General features: G+C 42.3%; 1 protein-coding gene across 1 annotated transcript in view; it reads left to right on the top strand.

The window, feature by feature from the left end:
* The window catches only part of RAPGEF5 (Rap guanine nucleotide exchange factor 5), a 159441-nt gene that overhangs the window by 51156 nt on the left and 83262 nt on the right, over positions 1-25023 (top strand). Inside the window, exons 8-9 of the mRNA XM_074150165.1 lie at positions 9519-9595; positions 15060-15185. Coding sequence (XP_074006266.1) covers positions 9519-9595; positions 15060-15185 — 203 coding nt within the window. The remainder of the gene's footprint in view (positions 1-9518; positions 9596-15059; positions 15186-25023) is intronic.

Genomic DNA, 25023 nt, shown 5'->3' on the forward strand with positions numbered 1-25023 from the left:
GTGGTCCTTTTTTAAACATGTTATGCTTTATTAAAGGGAGTGCCCACCCCTGGATACTAATGTGTTGTTGCATTCCATGGAATTCTTCCATTACTCCTGAGATCAGGCATACTAGGAAACTAGGAGGGCTTCAAAAAGATGGGATCAGACCCCTTCTAGCCCTGGGGAATGGTGTCATCATCACATTGGTCAGTTGGGAGCACAAGTGTGACACACACAGCTCCATTGTGCCATGGCTGAATCGGTCACCACCTGCTTTGTGCCCACCCTGGGCAATGCTGGGACTGGGAAATGCCCTGGACAACACCAGTGAACAGACTACACAGTGACGCTCACCAGCCTTTGTGTATTCAACAGCTGACGTGAAGCAAAATGGACTCTGAGCCTTGGAAAAAGAAGGAAAGGAACTCCAAAGAGCTCTCTGGTGGGAATTACGCTGGGAGGGTTTTTGGCAGCTTACGGTCTGGTTTTTGCAGTTGTTTCAGAACTTCGGGCATAGTTCTTTCTGTGTGATCTGTAAGGCACTTGCATAGAAGAATGAGCAATGAAGAATAGCTGTGTAGGTGGTGATACATGTTTTGCACATACGCAAAAAGGGATTGCATTGTAAGGTTGGAAAGACAACAGTTGTGCAAAAAAAACCATTCCCAGGTGAATGTTTTTTTTTCCAGTGCTTTGGGAGAGGCATTTACAGAGAGTTCACAGAATTTATTTATTCAGAATCCTCTTTGTTTCCTGCTCCTTTCCTGGCCGTGCCCGGAGGATGTTTCCATGGAATAGAGAGCAGTGTTTCGCTTTGCCATCAGCCTGCTCAGCCACTGCCCGTACCTCCTTGTTTGATCAGGTCCCAGCAATCATTCTCCCCGTGACTGCTCATCAGGTAACAGGCTCTTCCTCACCCTTCCAACATCTCATTTCAGGCAGCACTGCTATAGATAACATTCACTGCCACTTGATTTTTTAAATTTTTAAATATAACGCACATGAGAATGAATGTCAAAAAGCACTGAGTAAAAGTTAAAGCTTTCTGCACTCAGCTGTTGAATGGTTTTCCTTGAGCTAATATTGCTACAAAGAACGATGCTTTTCTCTGTTCCTGTAGTAATCTACAGTATCTGCAACTCGTTTTCCACTTTTTTTCTCCTGGATAAAAAATTATATGAGTTTGTATGTTCACAAAGTGTGTGTAAAAAAAAAAAAAAAAAAAAAAAAAAAAAAAAAAAAAGTGGCTTTTCCTTAGTATGTATCACAAAGTACCAGGCATTGAAAACCAAACCTCTGCTGGCCACATGAATCAAAAGTAGCTGATTATCTATTAAAAAGTGCCTCCCTTGTTTAGCCAGAGGTGTTTTACAAATTGTGTTCTTCTAATGCACCACCACCTTGGATGAAAGATGGGCCTTCAAACCCAGATGAAAGGCTTCAGTTCTGAAAAAAAACCAAACCCAAACCAAAACAGAACTTCCTAACAAAACCAGTTGTACAATAATGTGAAAAGAATAGCAGCAAAGGCTCCTGGCCATAAACCGACTGAGTTGGGAAATATCGGTGGCTTTACTTGGTATTCTTTAATTTACAATGGCTATATAGCGTAGGCGGGCCCGAGTCTCATTTAAACTGAGGTTTGTCCTTCCTGTGGTCATTCACACGCAGTGGAAGGGAACGGCGCCTTAATGGTGTGTGGATCAGCGGGACCAAATCTACATCTGTCAGCCTCCTTTCTTACCACACTGGCTTTGCTCTGTTTAGACTGCAGATTCCTACCCTTGCTGTTATCTGTTCCTTTTGATAAACTCTGCAATGAGAGGAAATGTTTTTCCATCATTTTTGGGAGTCCTGTTTCCTATCTGAGATCTGAGAAATGGCTTGTAGCGCTAGGACCCTTGGGAACTTATTTTTCTGTGTGGAAACTAGACCAGCATAATGAGTACCCTCTGTGCAAATTCAATATTAGTTCTACACCTAAGGTCAAGCAGAAGTTAATGACCATTTTTTACATACAGAAATCAGTTATGAAACCGACATTACATTTCAAGCTTTTTGTCATTTTAAAATGAAATAAAATCCTGGAGTAATTTATATTAAATTGATTTAAGCTACAAAGCATAAATATCATGAATCTCAGATTGCTGTTTGAGAGAAAATGGCGTCATCGTCACGTGTGCAATAGTTCATTCCCCAATTTACAAGCACCTTTATTCCATCCCGTGCTTGCTGTGCTTTTTTAGATAAAGAGGTGCTGAACAATGCTGTAAGCAGGAGTCTGTCTTTAATAATTTTTGCATTTTCTTTGTTTCTTTAATTAGCTGATTTACTCAGCTGATTGCACAGCTGTCTGGGCAACACCCCCCCAGGGGCCTGCCAACTGTTTCAGAGATATGTAGTGTACTCTGTGAAGGGAAATCTGTACAGTAATTTGCATATATATATGCAGAAATAGTGGGAAGGAATGAGAAAGCTCAAAGGCAATTTTTGTATTGCTAATAAAAGGAAACATGTTAAGCTTAAAAAGCTTTCTCTTTTCAGTAATTTCTGGGAAAAGATTACAGTTTCATGGTAAATAAAGAACCAATTCTCAGTTGGAGGGTTTTATTCCTGGGATTATCGCTGTCTTTTACATGCAGCTTTTGGGGATTTCAGAGGCATTCAGTGCTTGTTGGTTTTCCCCCTTTAATTTGGAAATAGGACTTGAAAAATACAGGACTATGCACGAGGACCTGGTTTGGCTTAAAATGGTCCCAAATCAGAGGTTTGTAAAGCATTTACTTGCTCCTCATCTTCCTTTCCACTGCTCAGCGTCAGTGCCTTACATAAGTTGGAGGATCTGCCTTTTAGTTTCCCCAGTGGTATCAGTATGAGCTATTCATTTTTTTCCACTCTGATAAATTAATAAGCATCAGCAAACATTATAACACTGTCAAACAGTTCAGAGCTGCCATAGTAACCAGCCTCTCTAGAGCTCGCTGTATACCCTCCGCAAAGACTGACAAGTGATACCACAAGCTCCGTTGTTCAAAGTAACAATAAAGTTTTCAAAAATCATGAAATTAGCTTAGATTTATGTGACTAAAAAAAAATAAATAATGCTTTTTTGCTGTTTGTTTATGAAGAGCTTCATGCTAGCAATTTCCAAAACAGAAAAGAAACATGCCTCTCAAAAAATTTGGGATATAAGAAGAATGCTAGAAGTTGTGAGCTTCCCAGCAGCTGAGGATAAATCAACTGATGCAGGCTGCTGGCAATTCAGAGCACTGGAGCCTTCCCCCGGGGAATAGCCTTGCAGATTCCTGAGGTCTTTTCAACAGTGATGGTTTGACAGGGACAGAAAAACAGGCTATAAGCATCCAGCAGGGATGAGACAGTGAAAATCTGTTGGCTTGTCAAATAAACAAAGTTCTTCTGTTGAGAAGTAGGCTCTTTAGCACTTCCAAGGTGGTGTGTCTCTTCTGCCTGTACAGGGCACGCAGGTGCCTTCTGCTTACTGGCTAGAAAGAAGAGATGCATATATAAATTTTGAGCACATAGTACTGAGAGGATTGAAATCTTACCAAGGGCAGAGTGCTTTGATGTTTTAGGATGTTAGCAGGTTAAAGAAGAACACTGAATAATAAATGAACATCCTCATTTGAAACCCAGGAGCATCACTGAAAGCATGAAGCACGTAGCCTAAGGGGTGACCGAGCTCCGTATGGTGGGCAGAGCTGCCTCTGGAGCATCTGTGGGGACAGAGAGATCCTCATCCAGCCGGTGTACAGGCTGTGCAGGTGAACCAGGCAGCTGGGATCTCGCAGGCTTGGGATGCTCCTGAGGGTTTGCAACATGCTGAGCAAGTCAAGTCTTGGAAGCAGCCTAGGGCAGTGCAGAGGTAAATGCCGTGTCTGCCCAGGGTGATGTGTACGGGCTGCCCGACCCCAAAAAGCAGGCCATCATGGGCCTGCATTTGGACTTCACAGCAAGCTCAGGGGTGAAGCTGGAGTTGTGTGGCACAAGGGGTCTTGCAGCAGCGCCGGCTTGTGGGGTGCCCTGTCCCCTGCCCCACCTGGGGGGTCTGTTCTCAACCAGGTCATCAAACCCAGCCAGATTAAAGGTAATCCTTTGCCAATCCACAAACCCCGAATGCTTTAGGGTAGTGCAGAGAGGGAATAGTAAGTAGAGGAGGAGTGGGACAGCCAGCAGTGATGGCTTTCTGTCCTGGAATGGCCGTGTGAGTGCCACTCAGGGTGAGTTGCTTATGGATGGACAGATGTCCCTGCCTGCTCTTCAGCAGCAAAATGGTTAACGGTGATGGCAGTTAAATAATTAGCTTTCAAAGTTAACACCCTATTAAGCCAAAGGGAGGAAGTTCACACCTCTCCTGGTGTTATTGTTCCAGTCTGGCTGGCTGCAGCAGCAGAATGACGCTAGTGCCTGGGTTTGTGTTGTGAAGGTTATCTTTGCAGCCAGAAGGGGTAGAAAGAAGAAACTTAATTTATAGAAAAGGAAGAAAGCACAATACAGCAAAGCCTCTGGGAAGATTGCAATGTCGTGGGTTCCAGGAGTTGGTTTATGTGCAGATTAATTTTTTTTAAACTGTCCTTTCTGCTTTCAGTTGGGTAAAAGATTCTGCTATGTTGAATAAGACAAAGTATTACAATGAAATGATGTGCATTGTATTATGTGACTTTTTAAAATCTTACTCATCAAACTTAATTAACATGCCTTCAAGTTTGGGGGCATACAGAACAGTGTATCGTAGAGACACTGCTCTATGGGTAACCCTTGGCAGGGTGCTTCCATAGGCAGGAGAAGGTCCACAGTGCTGCAGGTGGCTGTTGTGACCCTCATGCTGGCCAGTCTGTCTTGCTGAGTCCTTTAGCATGTCTGTAATGCTCCGTGCTGCTGGGGAAGACAAATCACTTCCAATGTCTTAAATCTACGTTAAACGGTGTAGTGTGGCAATAAAAGCAGGGGAGCGCTCTCGGTGGGTAATGGTGACATGAAGGATGTGCTGGTTCCAGTGTGAGCAACGGATACATTCCCTTTCCCTACTCCCCCCTGTGTGATGGCTGATTCTGCTGAGGTAGCTGGTACAAAATTATTTACTTCCGTTTCTTATTTCTTTTCTGCTGATTTAATGAGCTGAAATGGGATTACCAAAGGACAAGGCCCCCACAAGAATTCTCTGTTCCAACGTTAGTTTATAGAAGAATCTGCTACCAAAATCTCAGCTCTAGTCCATGGGGGGCACAAGGAACTCAGATGAGATCATGGCCCTTGTGATCCTTAAGTGACCGTAAAAAATCAACATTCTGAATTCCCCCAGCTAATTTGCAAATGGACTCATTTGAACGGCACTTTAGCAAGCTAATCCTCATTTAACATCTTTTTCTTTCATTCATGGTGACCTCTCCTCCAAAGAAGAAATGCTGCAGGTAGGAAAGGGAATTGGTCACTGTATGTTCGCTTGCTTTTTCCTTTCTCTGCTCTCAGAAACAGGAATATAGTTGCTGAACCCAAATTTAACATTAAAGAGATACATATAGACCAGGAGAAACCACTTTTGTCTTTCCCTGGTGTTGCAGCTTTGTAAGAGGTGCTGGGGTATTCGTATCGGGGAGCAAAGCTGCGTTTATGCTGGCGGAGAAGGATGGGTTTGGCCCAGCTCCAAAGTTCACAACTTTTTTGTATGTACGTGTTACAGTTTTAGGGAACCATCCCAGAATCAACACTCGCCTGGGAAATACTTTCCCATCCTACCCTAGCCTTCCGCTTACTTTTCCTATGGTTGAATTTGCAACATCAAGACTTTTTATTGAAAAATAAATGGCCAACTGACAGTGAGTGGGAAATTATCCTTGAATTCTTATATTTTATGAAACAACTGGTATTGGATGCATAAGAGCCCACAAGGGCAGCAACTTGGCCAATTCAAGGGGCGTCTGTGAATTGTTACGGGGTTAGGAGGCACACTGTGTATAGAAATACAGCAATTCATTTCTTAAGTGTGTGTAATGATTCCCGGTAACATAAATTTCTGAATACAGTGAAATATTTTAAGAAATTGTTGTTTCTTTCTGTATTTTCTACACGAAACATGTAGTAACCTTTTAATACAGAAACCAAGAAAATGTATTTAAGGGTTGTTATTAAGTCTGTGTGGCCACTTAAGCTTTAAAGGGACTACATTCATGTGATGGAAAAAAATGTATGAGATGGTGTGATCCCTTCAGTGTTGCTTACTGGGTGTAGTTAAGTGGTTCAATTGTGGCTGGTTCTTACGGTTTGGATAAGAGGCAGGGAGGACACAAAAATCAAGTTTGTGATGGAAATTTCATGAAAAAGAGGCCGACTGCTCCCTCTCTCCCAAGAGGGCTGTGAGAACGTCAGTGTGAGGTCTGGGATGTTTTTTTTCCTTTAAGAAAATATTTACTGGTTCTTTTCTACATTCCTTACATAGTCTAAACAACACTGAAGCCAAGGAGAGCTGGGTTTGGATTATAAACTTTTTCAGCTTTTCTAGAGTTGAGCTGCAAAACTGCTGATAAAACCAGCTTTTTTCTTTCTTTTTTTTTTTTTTAAGCTGTTCATTTAGGGAACATCTGAACTAAGGTCATTTTCTCATCATCTTTAAAATTGCTCACGCTAAAATTGTTTAACACCCAAGGTTACCTGTATCCATTGGGGTTGTGGACACGTACCCTCTTTCTCTTTCCTTTTTTGCCAGGTAAAATATATTACTACCCTCAGCCCTGGCTGGGTGTTTGCTGCTTGTCACGAGCTCCCTGGCCACTAATCTGCCAGCCCAGCCAGGTTAGCAACAGCGTGCTGCTCCTTGAAGGTCTGCCTGTTTCCTTTGCTTGAAGATGCTCTTGGGTGTTTGCCCTGGCACTGGGCAGGGAAGGGGACACTTGTGACAAGGGCCGGTGACAAGAAGGCTGTTGGCAGCCACTAACCTCTTCCCCTTGCACAGCTGTTTGCGGAGCGCCCATCTGCTCGGGCTTGTCACAAAAGCTGGCTGGATCAATGTAAATCACTTAAACCTTGGGCCCCTGGTCTCGTTACTAGCAAGGTGCCACTCCTTTAAATGCGGTGATTAATAGCCAGCATCTGCGGGGATATTTTGCCCATCAGTGGGCAAAATCAGCGAATTGATTTTAGGAGAAATCGGAAAATTGAAAGGAGAGTTGGGGAAACGTTGTGTTTCTGCTAACGCGGCCACAGACTTAAGCGATTTGCAATTGCTCAAACAACCATTTTTTAGCATTCGTTAACACCTTCTGGCATTGCAATGTTCCCATCTCATGCTGGTTGTTCTGACTAGCGCTTGGCAAAGGGATGTCCTGAAAGCTTTGTGTCTCCCCCAGCGGCGGTGGGTAGAACAGGGTCACGCACGTGTGGGAGTGCGCAAGAGGAGGAGGCAGTGCTTGGGGAGGAAGGCTGGGAGGTGGGTTACAAGGGAAGGGGCTGCACAGAGCCCCCAGCCTGGCTGGATGGAGTAGGTTGCCTTGGGAAGCCCTGACCTGAGAAGGCAGGGGCCACACGGGGCTGTTGGGCGGTCACGCTGGTGACCGCTTCGTTGGGTTGTTGCTTTTGCAGCCTGGGGCAGAAATATGCCACAATGTCCCAAGCACATTTTGATTTTGCCTAGCTTTAAGTGCTGCTGGGATACAACCCCCATTATAAATGCTTTCTGTTATAGCTATAGATTGACCCTGTGTTTTCAACATTCACCTTGAATTTCAGAGGTTGGGCTGGTAGAGGGATGCCAGCAAATGCACTAGTGAAGATTTATACCAGACCTCTGTTTTCCTTTGATAACGGATTAAAAAAGATCCCTGAATAGAGTAAACTGTATTGACAAAATGACTTTTTTATTACCTTTTCGGGTTTTTTTTTTGGATAGCATAACTGTAGGGGAAGAAAGAATTATACCCTATGTGGCATAGCAATATCAGCAGAGATCCTGCAGTAAAAAGAAAATAAATCTATATGTTTTATTTTCAAGGTCAAAAACAGTCTAAAGTTACTTTTCTTTTAAGTTGCTGGATGCCGCCTAAAGGTGAGGCTACTTACCGTCTGTGGCAGACCCAGAGCACCCGTGTGGACTCACCAAGCTAGACCTCATGGCTACACGTATTAGCTCAGCCGTGGTAACCTGGTTGTATGTCTAAAGATTCAGGCTGAGGGTTGAGGAGAGCTTAGGTGAGGGTGGCTGGTGAAGGTACCTGCTACCTGCCAGCCCTTCTCCTGCTCCCTCAACAACCCATTTGTTCCTCGATCAAATACTAGGCTGCCTCAGCTCGCAGACATAGTTTTAAGGCAAAGAGGACTGGTAATCCTTGACTGAAAACACCATGTTGTGGGCAGTGGCTGGTCAGATGCAGCCTGACGACCAGCTGAGGTACCCAGGGCTGAAGGAGAGGGGAGGTGGATGGGAGGAGACACACAAGCAGAACCCTCCTGCCCATCCATCAAAGCCACGAGCCTGGCGTTGTTCAGGAAATGGATTTGCCAGCTCTGCCGCTTCAAGGACGCTTTTGTTGTCACAATTGCTATGGCTACACTAGCAAATCATTCAATGTATACAAAAGATTGATGATATTTGAGTATGGTGCTTGTAAGTAAATGAGTACGGTGTAAGGTAAAGTCACTTTGCGTGTGTTTCATTGGGTCTGACCCTCCTAACCTGCCATGTGGCACATTTCAGAATGTCAGAGGGCTTAGTGTCCCACCAAAATACAGCAGGTGGGTGTGCTGACTGGAAGGGTATCTTGGAGTAGAACTACCTATGGATATAGCTGTTTGCAATACAGCGGACTGATGTGTCCCTTCAAAAGTGGTCCTTGTTTCTTTAGCTAGGTAAAATGGTAACTCTGGGTTTGGTCCTTGTGGAGATTACAAGTTTGATCTAAAACTTTTTTCTTTAAAGCCTGGCAAAACTTGCTGGTGTTAAGCAATGTTAATTGAGCTGAGTTACCGGTTTCTCTTATCGTGCCAGCAGCAAATAAACTTGTGCTACCATTTATTTCTGAAGATTACTTTTATGGATAGTGGTGGTGTTTGTTAAGATGGAGATCACTTTGCTTATAAAGAGTTTTCCAAGTCTGAGATGAGGGATAAATCTGTTTATTTTGTTTAGTCTGAATTGACCTTCTGCAATATAATGAAAGTAAAGGGGGGTCTGATTTTTTTTATTCTTTACGATTCAGCAGGTCTTGTTATAATGTATGGAAAAGTGGAGTTTTCTTAAATGTCACCATTTTATCAGGAGTAACAGAAGCAGGAATATAACTATTTAGTACTGGTTTTTACTGCCTGGGAAAAATAACGTATACCTTATTTAGGATTTCTCCAAACCCAATAAGGTATACCTTAGAGGATTTGTCCAAAACCACTCAAGGAGTTAACCTCGTTCCAAGTTTAGCTTTCTTGTTTCTTGAATGGTCATCCTATTTGATGTAACCCCAGCCATGCTGCTTTGCCGCTTCTTGTGATTTAAACCTGCCTGCTTCCAATACGTTCCCTTTTTCGTATTTTAGCAATTCATCAAAATGAAGAAAACAGCAGTCAAGAAATAAGAGGACTAGAAGAGCTCAAGGATACCTCTGATGCTCAGGTAAATGTGTAAGATTAATGGTGTCTTGGGAACTTTTTCAGATCTACAAGTTGAAGGATCTTCTTTCAATAGCTCTGGGAAATGGATTTTCTTCGAATTTCTGTGCAGGGAGCCCATAGGAAGGAGGTGGTCTGCTGGATCTTGTCTTATATGACTATTTAGAATAAGATCGATGATTACTCTGGGAATTAATCCCATGATGTTGCAATTGGAGCGTATTCTTCAACTCTCTCTCTGCTCTTTTTCAATAATACACATAGCATATACCAGATGTGAAAATAAAATGAGATGTGTTTTAGGAGGCAAGGGCATGTGACATTTTGATTGAATTTTAATCACTGTAAGTAGACATGCAATGAAATGAGGATACTTATTAGTCACTCGAGTGTAAGGAACAACCTTTCTTTTTCCTTCCCTAACTGCCCTCATTTACAACCAAAGCATACTTCTAGATATTGCTCAGAAGAAACTTAACTGCCTTTAGAGTATTTCATTGTGGAATTGCTTACCCGTTTTAATTCTGTGAATCTTTTTTGATTAATCTCCAGTTCATTCAATCATTCAGTTCATGCATTCAAACTGTGCAAGTGTAACTATATTGCTCATTATATTGGTACTGATCATTGCTTTTAATTTAAAATTGCTTTCTCCCAGTCTTGACTGTTCTTTTCCTTATATTCCTCTGGCAAATCTTATGTTCCCCACCAGTTGCCACCTTTTCTCCTTCCTACGTATGCAGCTTCCAGTTCCTTTCTCTGATTTATCTTCTAACACCTTGCCTGCTAGAGAGCTGTGTGCGAGAAAGAGAGGATTTGCACTGATGTCTGTGGGCAAGCTGGGCAGAAGGGGTACAAGCCACGTAGCCAAATTAGCAGTACCTGTATCTTTCTAAAGGTAGGGGCTGTCTTGAGCCCAAGAGGGGTTGTGGGCAGCTCCGGTAGCAGACCTGGGCCATGGTAGACACCTGGAGAGTGCAGGCAGAAGAGTTGGGGACCGCGTGGAAACAAAAAATGAAAAAGTGTGGTAGAAGCCCTAACGTGAAAATTTTGTTACCCGACTTTGGTTCCTAATTCACATCAGTGTGGGGTTGCGGATCAGTCTTCTAGAGCTCAGCTGTGCATTACAGAGCGACAGAAAATACCCAGGGGGAAATACCGACCTCACTGCACAAGAAATCTGGCTTTCTCTTTTCTTTTTTGGGTTTCGTGTATGCTCAGCTCTACTCGATTGTTGTAGTTATTATTATCTTTTGAAAGTGTTTGTTCGCGTTTGTGTCAGAGATGTAAAAAGAAAGACTCCGACGTGTGCTCAAAGCTCCTAAGATTACAATTTACAGCTAGTAAGATTACATGGGTAGATTGTAAAACCCAATAAGAATTTATTATTGGGATATTGATTCACTCAGCTTTTATTTGGCTGGAAATCAGCTTCTAAAATTTTAAAGAATTTGAAACATATTTAAAATCAAACAACTATTAAGTGAGCAGTTAACAAAAGCATTCAAGTGCCCAACTGGGAGGAGAGCAGGAGGTGCCATAAAAACGCCATCCTGCAAATACAGTTTGGTTTAAGGGTGTGAATGATTTTTTTTCACTTTAGTGAAACTGTGCATGTGACAAAGCAAGTCATCTTTAGAGGCAGTGGCATACGGTTTTAAGCTTTCAGGTTGATCAAAGGTGAAGCCCATAATAATTTTGTTGTCTTCCCCAGACACAGAAGGAGACAGAGGTGCAGTAGGAAAAACCCAAACCACCACAAACCTCTTCTGTTATAGCAGAGCTGAAGGGTGTGGTGCCCGCTCTAAACAGCGCTCTGCGGGACGGAGGCTTGACTTACATACGTTGGAGTTGGTTGACAAAAGTGGTAGAAGCAGGGCAAAAAATTCAGTGCAGGGATTTTTAAAGGTGAGCATTCTGTAAACAATGTAAATAAAGTAAATAAAAAATTCCCAGTCTGCCTAGGGAGGTCTTAATTCACCTCCGTGTCACTGCTAGCATATTCATTTATGGCCTTTGCAGAGACAGTATTTTGGAATGAATGATCTGAAACAGAAAATGTGTTGTCAGCATCTTTGCTTTTCCAACCTCGGTAGTGACTAATTTACTTTCCTTCCCATTAAACTTTTTTATTTAATTTCAAATATTGCATAAACACCTTTAATTATAGTAATTTTGGGCCATGAGTGGTAGTAAAGCCTTACTATAAAGCTCCTACCTTCTTTTGTCATTCATTAAATTAAAGCCAGTTAAAATATGCAACTTTGTGATTTTCACCTTCACATAAGTTAGTACTTGCATCTCTGTTGGTGTACATGAATTAGAGGACTAAGCACAAGCACCTGGGCATGCAGGATTTTGGAGGGTGTGTGCCTGCACAAAATACAAATCAAAATTACACTTTGCAAGTAGAGCAACTTGCCTTTACCCTTTTTTCTAACAGCTTCAAAGGTATTGCTTGAAAATTACGTTTATATTGACAAATGAAAATGACCAGCATCTATCAGCATCTTCCCAAACAGTTTTTAGAAGCTGTCATCAATTAATTAATTAGTTGACCTGGATGCTTTCTTGTAAGTGTTTAGCAGAAAGATTTATACTGGAAAGTCAGCATAATTGAAGAAATCAGAATTAAAAGTGATTCATATTTTTCTTCCTAATTATGAAAAAGCATGTTTAGCCTTTTGTATTTCAAGTCCATGCATTCTTTACTCCCAGAGCCAAGCATGTACAATTAACTTAATAATACCTTAGTCTTCCCATAAAAATTTTTAGTTGACCTTTTATCCCTTGGAAACCCAATAAAATAAATATATTTTTCACGTTCTCTGCATTTCTTTAAATTAAAGAATATTTGGGGGAGAAGGGGACGTTAAAATATAAGATTTCTTCTTGGTAGTTATTTGAGACAGGACAATATGATTCTTTAATGAAACTGCCAATTTGAATACAGACTGTATCCGTGGCAGGGCTAATGGGCTTGTATCTAGAGTTACTTCTTCCCTGGGGTGCTCGTCCATGCAGAAAGCAATAATATGCTCTGTCTGAACACAGGCAGAAGGCAAGGGGTGAATGAGAGTGAGGCCCATGTGTTCAAAAAGTTGCCTTTCTCTGGGACGTTTCTTCCGCTTGAACATACTGAAGCCAACTGTCACCCCAAAACTGAAGTCCCCCTTCCTCAACATGAGTGGTTTTAACCATTGGGCTTTACTTCGTACACTGAAGATCAATGAGTATTTGTTCAGCAGAGTGAACGCTGCATTTCTGTCGATGTCCATCTGACATCTGAAATACAGGGACACATAACCATCTATGCCTCTCGTAGGTCATGGCCTGACTTGTCTGGGTGCAACATGAAGGTGTGAAGGTGCCTCCACAGTATTAAGATCCCAGATCCAGCAAGACAGTAAATCTTTATATTCCCAAAGCCCTAATAGGCTATAACACTTCGAGTTGTCCTTAACCTACAGGCCTGGGGGGATTAGGGTGCACAGATGTTATACTCTGTGCTAGAAGCATCCCAAAGACATGAAATAAGCAGGTTTGGTTCTAGCTGATGTCCCCAAGCCATCAAAGTGTTGTGAAGCGCAGACATCAGACCTCAGCAAGTCTGTGATGATTGCTTGGGTTCCCTGTGCAAATTACTGGAGAAAAAGGAGAATTTTAGGAAACAACTCATCTGACCGTTTTTAAATGTCTACTGTTGAGTAAAAAAATTTTCTTTTCTAAGAACCTCTTTTTCTCTATTGATTGAGTCTGGACAACTAGTTCAGTATATTCTTCCACATTTGATAAAATCAGTCTTACTCCTGATCCGCAGGTGATAATGGTGTGTCAGAACTGGTTCATAAATCCACATCCTGGATTTAGAAGATAAGGAACTAATTTCCTAGAAAATGTAAGGACTTTCAGGTTAGGCACTGCAATTCCTTATTTTCTTGGCAGATTTCTGACCTTCAAACCAGTGCATAGGTTCCTTATGTGGGGAAGCTGGGCTCCTCAGGAGACTGGGGACTAAGCATAGGACATGCAAAGCACAGGCTGTATCTGAAATTCTTTCCTTCTCCAGAGCATAAGTGCCTGATGCAGGTTGTGAGGAGATGCCTTCATCCAGACCAGAGGAATGTAGGCATATAAAAATTTCTTTCAAGTAATTTGGTAAGGATGACTCTTTGGACTTGGTCGTGGAGCCTGGGTTTTTCCATCAGCATTAAAGGACTTGTTTGGAAGGTGGATTTGTTTTCCTCCTCAGCTGAAGAAACCTTAACTCACGTCTCCCTCTTCCTTGGAGAAACCGGGGAACTCTAGGATGGTTTGGGTGGGCACTCTCACACCTTCAGCTGTCATGGGCAGGAGTTTCTCAAGGCCAAGGGATTGGTGGTTAGTGGTCATGGCATTGCTGGCTTTTGATCCTGACTCATAAGATGTTTTATGAATTTTGGAGTACGTACTCATTCAGTAAAGCTCAGGATGAATAGCAGAATGAAAAGGGTGGAAGAAGTGGAGAAAAAGGTTTATTTGCAGATTGCCTTTAAAGTCATAGAGCAATGGCATAGCCATGCCACATGCCTGGCCCTCCCATGGGATGTGCTGTTCCCATCAGGAAACATCTGGGCTAATAAAAAACATGGGGTATCATCGAGCCAGGTCTCAGTTACACAGAGGCTATAGCCATGACCAAATCACGGACGGTGGTACTAGCCACTGACTTTGCAGGGAGCAGTTTAGCCCTCATCAGTTAACTTTGTGAGGGGTCTGGTATGCCTGTGTGCAAGCATGAATCCGTCTTTATATATATATATGTATATGGCATTTTTTATGAAACAACCAATGCTGAATGTTTTGACGCAAGGCTATCAGCGTAGCTTGAATAACTGGCAGAACATTAGCCAAAAAAAATAGTCCTAACATAGTTTTTAAAGCAAATCCCACTTTCTTCCCTAGACAAAATCAGGAGATACTGATATGTTATTTCCAGAATAAATAAGCGCGATGCAACTGCCTTTTAACTCTTGAGGCTTGCATATGTGAAAAATGCAGAGGGAGTTGCAGCCTGTTATTTTTAGGAGTGCCTTGTGTTGCGCTTCATTCTTTTTCCAGGGCTGCTCCTGGCTAACTTTCCCATGAGTTTTTAACCTCTTGCTCTTGTTCTCTTATGTAACAGGAAACAGGCTGACAGGAACAAATAAAACACAGCCTATCTGATAGCCACACTCAGAGGAGCGGTTCATTTAGTTAGCCCTGCCTTCGTGCCTCCGAAGTAGATACATTTGGAGATTCAGATGTGCCTCAGCTCCTCTCCAGTTTTTTCCTAGGAAGCAGCGACTGGTTTGTGTTCAGCCAGCGGCACCCAAGTACCGCAAATATGAGAAGGCAGATGCGTTTCTTTTAAGGTTGAAATTTGTGGCGGTGTCATGTCCTGGGATTGCGGATTTAAGTATCTGTTTGCTCTTTCTCCCACCCTTAAGGCAGGGGTTTTGTGCAAACTCCAGGGGAGAGATGACATCGGACGGATCGAGCTGGTCCAGAAGCTGGCGAGAGAAAACTGCCAGTTTTTGCAGGCGGATAGAAAACCGCTGGAGAAGGCAGAACAAGTAAGTCATTTCTTGTTTGGGTTTTTTGTTTCTTTCTAGTAGGGGAGGGAGATTTAGGTCACAAAACTGAAATAGTAAAGCTGATGGTCAGAATCCAGGGCACACATTAGTCATGGAGCTGTAGCTGCTCTCCTCTGGCATTTACATTTCTCTGAAGCGCGTTCAGTTCAATAATTGTCAACACACTTAAATTATTATGTTGTCATTAACTGTCAGTTACTGTTATTAATATCTTATGCACATAGGAAATAGCACATGTTTTCAGGGGGCTTTCTACCAAATTGGTTTTGGTGATTATGACATATTTGGGGTTTAGTGTGTATTTAAATAATCTATAAGGTATATGAGTGCTTAAAGTACTTACTTTAAACTGTCTTAAAGAAAATTACTTTGCTGCTGGTATATTTGGATGCAAGCATTGGCTAGAGCTTTTCAGTGTGAATTAGAAAGAAAGGTCTGGGTAGGGAATTCAGCAGTTTCTTTAAAAATATGTTTTCAACCAAAAGTTACTCTGAGGAAAGGAGCATTCCGTTTGTTGCTTCTGAAAGCACTTATTCAGATGTTAATAACTGGATTGAAAATGCACTAAAACTTGACTGCTCTGCTTATAGCACAATGTATCCTAATTCCGTTCTGGTAAAGATTTCTATTCTGATTGCATATTCATCTAAAGGTTTCCAGATAATAACTGCAAGAAACAACAAAAAAACCACCTAGTCCTCATGTGTCTTGCTACAATGTATATGTAATTTATTCCATTTTTTGCTCACTGAACAGTAGAAAAAAGGCACGTGCTTTAGAAAAGAAATACTTTTCAGCTCATCTGCAAGCTCATTCCTACTGAAGTAAGGCTGCATAAAGGAAAAGAGAAAGGTGAAATCTTATTTCAGAGCTTCATGCTGCTCTCTTCGGCAGCGTGTAAGATCTAGTCTGGTGTAGTTAAACATGTAATTGTATCGGTAGGTGTGCAAGAGGGAGGAGGGTAATTAGCCAGGCTCAAATCCCTGAGATTGAATTGTTCCTCAGCAGATCCGCTAGCCGTGGACATCTGGCAGAATTTCCATATAGCTTTAAACCGTATCAGCAAAGCACAATTAAAAGTTTAGATGCTTAAGTAAAGAAGATTTTAAGCCAGGGAAGGTTTCTAATTGTGTTTCGGGATTTGGAAGGAAGATTACAGATGCTGTGGGCATAGGGGGAGAGGGGAATGCCGGGACTGATACTCCAAAAATTCAGTGGATGTTTTTGCTGCTTACTCCGGTCATTGCAAAGGGTGATGTGGTGTCAGCTGCAGCTCTGTAGCTGCGCAGATTACAGCACAGTTCCAAAAATGGAAAGGAAAGAAGTGCTCAGCTTTTCTTCTTCTTTGAAAAGTACGGTACTTAGCAATTGCTGCTATTTAGAAGATGAGTGACTTCAGTTTAGCGGCAGCTGGAGCAAGCTGCTTATATCCATGCTCAGTGGTGTAACGCAGCAGTTACTGCTCTGGGGCAAGGATGTGCCTTTAACCCTAGGAGGTGACAGGAAAGGGAAAAGTCGCCTGAGAGACAGCAGAAGCCCAGGACATTCCTCGTGTGCCCTTTATTTCTGGGTGGGGACGGTCTTACAGCTAGGGCTGACAATAACAAGTGATGGTGTGCTCCCCCCGCCCTGTTCTGCACATTGCCGGTGGTTGTAGGGTGGGGGGTGATGTGGGTCTTCCCTGCAGTCCAGGCAGCCCGCGCCCAGATGTGGGTGAGTCTGGCAACCCTCGGTGGACCCCCACCAGTCCATTGATTTCCTTAGGAATAGTCACCCAGAAGGCATTACCAAACACGGGCAAGGTCTGTCGTAGAGTTCTCAGTTCAGCTGACTCAGTTAATTTACTTTCACTGGAAAAACCCCGTGCGTCGCTGGGGTGGGGATGGTGGGTCGCATACGTTCAGGAAGCGGTGAGCTTCCATCCCTTCCTCTCCCTCCCTTCCTCCGGTGCGGTCAGAGGGCTGCTCTGGAGCATATGCAGGTGGCAGGATTTGGCTGGCTGGGCAGAGTTCGCTGCTCCGGGCAGCTGTTCCCTCTCTTTCTCCAAGGAGAAAAGCAGCTGGCTGGATTGCAGTGAGTACCACTGGGATGGGGGCTTTCCATCCTGCTGCTACAGAAGTGATGGCAGATTCATTGGCATCGGCTTACTGCCCAGTCCCTTGTGCTCCTTGTAAATGTCAGAGGAACAACACATTCAGGGTGTGGTGTCCTTACAAAATGATGTGCAGCATGCCCATCTGGCTTTTATTTATTTATTTATTGTTAAAAGCCTAGCTTACTCTTACATTACTGTCTTAGAAACCCAGGGTAATGGGCACTCAATGTCAGGAATAAAATGGAGCAGCTCTGCCTGTTCTCCACAGAACCCTCATTTCTCAGTACGTACCCCTGCACTAAAGCTTTCGCCAGCTCTCCCTCCTGAGGGGGGTCAAACTGCGCTTTCACGGATGATCTGCCGTCCTCAAAGGGATGGCCTTTGGTCTGTAAATTATAGATGCCTCAACACCCTGCCGGGCTCCTCTCCCCACACTTGGAGAGCTGGCTAGCCAAGCTGGCCTCCTGGTAGCCCACCTGGAAACAGAAACGCTGCTGGTTTGCAGGGCTGTGCTTCAGTCAGCCTGGGACGGCATCACTGTTTGAAGCTTTGTCACCCGCCTGGAAGTAAAGCTGCTCTTTCCAAGATGGCCAATGGGGAATTTTTGCCCAATGGGGAATTTTTGCCCAAAGCAGAGTTCTGGTTTGTTCTCCTCTAGGAATACGAAAAAAAACCCCAACCAACCCCACAGCTTGAATGGAAGGTTGGAATTGTGCATATGCATAATTCCTCTCCACGTGTACTGTGTCCCACACACGTAATGGGAAGCAGAGTTGGGACTCCTCTGGTGCTGCCCACTGTGTTTCTGAAGCAGGTCGCTTCAGACCAGTAAAACCTCACACGGCTTTCCAGCATTAACAGCAAACACAAACGCAGTATGATTGGGCTTTGCTGGTTCTTGTACTTTTCCTTTGAAGAAGCAAGAGCACTCAGCCTAATTGAAGAATTTGGTACCCAGTGACCCCGGTAACTTTTTTGTTGTACAGCGAATGAGGTGTGGGGCGCGATGAGGAGCTCTGAGGAGGACTGGGGCCCTCATTTCATTCAAATAAATAATCACCATCTTCGTCTGAGTTTGAGGACAGAACTTAGTGACTCACATAGGAAAGGTAGACGACGTGGATGCACAAGTGATTGGTCTTTCAGAGGTTTTCAGGCAGATAAAGTACCTAAAGGTATTCTTCAAGGATTGGAGGTCTGTGGCGCACAATGGGCAGGTGAAGCATGGATTGGTTTGGGTCAGAAAAAGCAGATGGTCTGGGTGAGGGAAAATATGTGACAGCTGGGTGGGTCACTGGAGGAAAGCTGGGTTTGGAACTATGGTGGGAGAGAGAAAGGGTTCCTTCAATGTGGATGTGTTCTGGAGGGTGTAAAATTGGGGTGTGTGTATATGACGATTTTGTACATGCATACATTTTTATTTTATACTTATGTACCCACGTCAGAAAGTCCATACTGGTTTGTTTCAGGTTTCTGGTAGAATAATTTTAAAAGTTTTGTGCTTAAACTCTATTATAAGTGAGCAACTTATTTGTTTTTGGCACTGCGAGCTTGCTGTGACCAGGTTAGACTGGTATATTGGAACTGGTGTTCTTCTGTAGCACTCAGTGCCAGCTTCCTCTCAGGTGAATATAATGTTTGCAAAGTGCTCTAACTGTAAGGGTGCCCACAGACTTGTAGAGGAAAATAAAAACTAAGTTATAGTGATTTTTTTTTTCTCCATTCCTGCTTGCTAATGTGTTAGAATAAAGTTCTTAATTAAGGCATTGAACCTACCATATGTGTTAGGTTTCCTAAAACTTCAATTTTGCTAGTAAGTAGAAAGTAAATAGTAGTAAATAAGCTTCTAAGTAGGCAGATAAGCTTCTTCTCTGTGCTGTTTCATTGCTATGAGACTCAATGTATTGATAAATAAATAAAATGAAATGGTTGTCTAAAATGCGCAGAAATTATTTTAATATCAAATGTGGGCTAGAGTAAAAATAACTATTGCAGTTCTAATTTTATCATTCCATGCAAATCACACTCATAAGCCTAGGAAAATGTAAAACTGGATATTTATATTTCTGTGTTATTTAAATATTTCATTCCCTTAAAACAATTGCTTTGACAGAAAATAGATTAAAAATCCATATTGAAATATTCAGCTATAAAATGAGCCTACTTTTTTGAAAAGTTTGCTTACTGTTAACATTAATTATAATACAGAAAGCAAGGTCTGTATGTGAAGCCATTTGAAGTAATTTGTCATAGCTTTTTTTGCTCAAGCATACATTTGATATTCATTTGAGGCATATTTGCACTAAATCATATGTTTTTGAACTCTTTTTAAGCAGCTGCAACTCAAATAATGCCTTTGTAATAGATGTCATACTGTTTGTACAGTGTTTCCATTTATTATATCAATGAAGGATTGCCCTCATTAAGAAAATCACGTCTGTTTATAGTGTCATTGTCTTAGCAATAACGTAAAAGTGCTTTTCACCTCAGCAACATCGGGAGAATATTCTTTAGATTATAGTACCGTTTTCATAGTCAGATCAACTGAGAAAGCTTTCTGCAAATTGGCACTAATGTTCAAAGGAAATTTAAGATTCTGTAATGTGTTCATTACAGAACTAAAGAATATGAATTCCTTTATTCAACTATATAAATTATATTCTAGGCTGGGGCTCTTCTAGTACGTCTCTGCATCATTGTGGAGGGGAATGTTTCCTAAATCCACCTTGTAATCCCTTTACAGATTAATGTATATATTAATTAGAGTTACATACTGTTTAAAAGTATATGAGTGCATACAGTTTGAATGTATTGATTCTGTGACTTAGCCAGTTCAAGATGAAAGAGATATATTGTAGGGGGCAGGTATATTTTCAGAAGGACAACAGGTACTGAAGAACAGTTTTTGTTAATTTACTAGGTACTAACTTTTGTAATCAGTGGTCTCATTAAGAAGACAGATGATTTGCTCATTGAAGCAGGTTAGTTGTTGGGCTGAAGCTGTTAAAAGGCTTACAAAAGGAGATTAACGATTTAGAGCCTCGGGTTGTATAGATTACTCACTACCAAGGAATTTCTTGAGGAAATTCCAGCCATGACACATCAAGGTTATTTTAGGGTGCATCTACCTGTCCAGCTGGAGGCCTGCAAGGAGACAAGAATGAACATCAGAACGTGTCCAGAGCTGCAGTTTGTGTTAGTTTGACAAAGCTGTGGCCTTGCGCCAATATACTACTGTTCGATTGATGGTCAATAATCAGGGGTCTGATGGAAAAATATTCTTTAAAACAATGATATCGAATGACATCTGAATGCAGTCAGCGACTGAAATATGTGCTTTACTTTTTTTAAAAATCATTGCTGCTCTTGTATCTGCTCTGGTTGGGACAGATCTATTGGGTAGCTCGAGTGAAGATTCACAGCTTTTGGCTTCTGGAGGTCCTTCCGCATCTCTTGCAGAACTGTGGATCAAGTGGATGTGACTATAGCACAGTAAAAGTTTTTGCAGAAACTTCTGTGGCTTGAATAGCTGTGAGGTGGTATAAATGTCTGAAGTCATTGAGACGGAATGGATTTGGCACGTTAGCACAGGAGTTTGCTGTTTCCCTTCATACTTCTTAGATCTGCCAGCATTAGCAGAGAGTGCTGTACCAGGGTAAGATCATAGTTTGCAATTTTGACTTAGTCTTCAACTACAAGCCAAAAAAACCCTAAAAACCAGTCTATATCAATGAGGTTTTCAGTTTACAGCTCTGTGTTGAGAAGACTAAGTAATTGTTTGCTTAATGGAGGTAACCTGAAGTTCAAGTCTCTGGTCTGAATCAGGAGGAACAGGGACTTGAATCTAGTTCTGTCATGTTCTGGAGAGAGTGTCCTATTCCAGACGGTCAATCTTTCATCTGCTGGAATGAATGCATAGCCCCAGGTGATCACCTGTTCTTCATAAGCCAACCTCTTTATCTTCTGAGAAGAAAAGACTTCTGCTGGTTCTAGGATTTTTTTTCAGTGCAGAACAAGCACAGGCATCTTTTTGAAATGGAAAAGTTTTCCAGAGATAAGGATCCTCCTGCTCAGATGTAGGACTGGGATTGCTTGGCTGCTAGGAAAAGCTTTGTTTCTCTTGCAACACCTTTGTTAAAATAATAAGAAAAGTATTTTTATTTCCTATATACTTTTAAGAAGACTTACTGTTCCTTTTGTTGAGTCTATTTAGTGCGGCCAAAGTTTTGGAGGAGAATGCCGTCTTGCCAGGAGTGCAAAATAGTGATGAGATAATATGATCCTTCTTCCTGTAGAAATGAAGCACTTGAGAGAAGTCATGCTTGAGCTCTCACGATGTGTCGCGAGGAACACGTCAAGTGGGAAGCTCACTGTTTTCCGTTGCGTCAAGTTACATGTTCCCATAATGCCTTCTTTCCTCCAGATGCTCAGCTTAGTGTTTAAAAGAAAAGAAAGCCTAATTTGCTTCTCTTTGATTTATTCTGTAACATTAAACTACTTTGTATAGAAGGAAATTCCACATACACACTTTGCTGGGCTTTCTTTGGTGTGTAACGGTGACTCATTCTTGTACTGGACAATACGCTAGCTCCTGGGCTGAAAGGGGTAAAAAGGGCATATGGTATTTAGCAGGCTAAAACCTGGGAGCCAGGACATTGAATTTTTTATTTTCTGAATTATTTTATTTTATATTATTTTATTTTATTTTTATTAACTGACTCTATCAGTTATTTTGACTCCATCAGTTATTTAATGTGTAACCTTCTTCAAATCATGTCACTTCTCTGCACCTTTGTTTACCCAGATATAAAATGGGGTCTCAAACATGTAGGACCTTGAAGGGGTGCTATAAAACCTGCAGTGGTTAATGAATGTTGATGAATTGCTTTGAGATCCTTGAGAGGTGCTTTGGGGATCCCATTAAGCTGGAATTGTGTTGGACCTTGAACTGCTGAGGGCCAGGGGGATATTCTTTAAAAACCTGAGCATAGCTGAGGCAAGGCCAAGCAGTTGCAATCACTTCACAGTCTTTGGGTCCTTGGGCATCACTTCCATGGCTGAGATGTCGGCAGCATCCCTACCCTGACTGCTTGTCCCCAGCCCTGGGCTGCCCAGTGTTGTGCTGCTCTGTGAAGAGGCCATAGGGAATAATGCAGCTGAAAAATAAAATAAATACACCTTTCTTGTGGGGTTACTTTCCAACTGGATCAGTTTCCCTCATGGTAGGAGGATATGGGTATGGGGTGGGAAGGAGATGTGGTGTCAGGGATGACCCTTGCTGGTGAGAGCTTGGGTGATGCTGACAGTCAAACATGGCCTTCCACCTTTCTTCCCCAAAGCCTTGTGACTTACCAAATCCAGAAACTGAGCTGGGTCAAATTAAATGTCCTTGCATTTTTTTGATTGGCATAATTTCAGTCTAGAAACTGTGTTTCACCATGTGGCTTCATGAAGGCTTACATACACGAAGGGGGTAAATGACGAGTGGGGATCAGCATCCAGAAGGGAGAGGACAGAACTGCTGGTTTTCACAGGCAGTGGAGCTACACAGTTCCTGGTAGCACCAACACTGAAAACATGGTTCCATCATTCTGCCTTCTGCTCTATATATCAACGTGAAAAAGCAGAGAAACTCTCAGAAAGCTTTCATCTGCAAGTTGTTGCTGTCCTCTGCTTCTGTGTTTCCAGCCTCTGAACCACTTACCTGCTTGTGTTTCTAGACTGTCCAAAAGCTTACATAGAATGAATCTATCATTTTCTCTCTTTCAAGAAATAGAAATTACCAGTTTATGAATTCAAAGCACCTGCTCTAATGTTTTCCGGTTTTAAATTTGCTGTTCTGTCCCTCTCTTTGTATGATCAACACATTTGGTGATGCTCCGAATGTTTTCTCCATTTTTCTGATTTATGACATTGATAAACTCCCAGTTATGCTGATAATACAGAGGATGAATCCTGCCGTGTACTTCTGTACAGATACTTCTATGTTTGTTCTGGGAACTCTGAATAATAAAAGTGCCTGGATCTCTCTGTCAAATTAAGGATTTTGTTATCTAAATTCGGGAAGATTAAAAAGAGAAGTTGATAAGGCTTTAAGTATGTACCATGCAAACTTAAGTCAGAAACTCCAAGCAGTTTTTGAAATTCAGAAGTAATTTTGTACTTCACCTTTCAGTGGTGCAGATCTTTTAAGTCATTCATTGTTTTATTGACTTTTCTTTTGGAATTTCTTTTTGGGATTAAAATCAAGGGCATCTGGCTCACAGTGTGGACCTGGCTGAGAAGAAGCAACCAAGATAACTGGAAAACTTTGATGATAAGCCAGAAGCTGATGGCTGTCTACCACATCATCATCTTTGGAAGTTATCTGAGATTTGGTAGCCTGCCCAGAGATCAGTGTCACGTAAAAAGGATTCAGTGCTTAAGGTCTCCTTTTTTTTCTTTTTCTGTTTTCCTTCTATTCTCATGGATAAGTTCACGAAGAATTTTCAGTTTCACTGAAGTGGAGATTTGGGCCAATAATGCAGGAGATACATGGCTAGTGTCATTAAACAGGTGAACATGTTTCTACTTGTCAAGCTTTGCTCCTCTTTGAAGTAGACAGGAGCATATTTGTTATTAAGATCTGCACTCTGTGCTATGGTCAGTGTGGTTCCAGTGGCAGGATGCACTGGAGTTGGTGAGGCCTCCTTTGATATCAGGTGCTGCTGGGCTGGCACCACAATCCTCCCCACCTGCTGGACCAACCTCGCTTTCTTCAGAGATCTGATGGCCTGTGTCAGGACCTCACTGGAATAAATGCCACCAGCATTTGTTAGCAAATTGTTCCTTCAGGCAGGGTCTGGAGACACTTGGAGCACGCTGGTGTGAAGACTTAGCCTTTCCCTTAGCTTCAGCTAACTGCCCTGTACCAGGGTCAGGCTGTCTGCACTGAGGGCTTTTAGGGAAAGGGGCAGCTGTAAAGTCTCTGTCTCGCTTCCATTGCTGAAGATCCACAGCAAGAAAGGAAGGACAACTTGAACTCGCATTTTTTTTTTGCAGGCTTCTTTTTTCCAGGGTTTATTTATTTTAATCATGAGATGTCCCTAAAATCTCCAAACCTTGTCCTTTTCCTATGGCCACTCTGTCACTCATTTTAAAGCTTAATTCAGCTCCTGCTGATGTTAATATGTATTTTTTGGTAAGAGCAGGGTATAGCTCTTGGAGTCTAATGCTTCTGTCGCGCGGTAGCCTTGAAGGTGGTGGCATTTTGCAAGATGTGCTTGACACACAGTCACCTGCGGAGAAGGCTGATTTGGTAGCAGTTAATACACCACTTGTATTCATTTTTCCTGGTTGTATGTGGCAGCTCAAAGAGCAAAGGAATGAAAACCCAGGTGATTAGTGCTATTTTTGCTGACTGTCGTCCTCTAAATCAAAGCAGGTATTCCCCTCTCCTTCCTCGATTAGTGTTCCTACCGCTGTGTGCAGCACCTCCCGTATTCTAATTCACAGCACGTGAAAATGAGGTCTCAAGTGCATGTGCACGGATTTCGTTTTAACTACGCAGTGAAAAGTTTTAATTAGATGTTTCATGTGGAAACATGAAACAGGGTTTGAAATTAGCGATGACCTTGCGGCCTTCCTCGAATATAATTTCTGATACCACGTGGCAGGCAGTTCCCAGCTTTTTTTGTCAGTGGCTGGAACGTGCACATCCGAGCGGGGAAGGCTTCGATGTGT

This window comes from Numenius arquata, chromosome 7, assembly GCF_964106895.1.
Source record: "Numenius arquata chromosome 7, bNumArq3.hap1.1, whole genome shotgun sequence".
In the NCBI taxonomy this organism is placed as follows: domain Eukaryota; kingdom Metazoa; phylum Chordata; class Aves; order Charadriiformes; family Scolopacidae; genus Numenius; species Numenius arquata.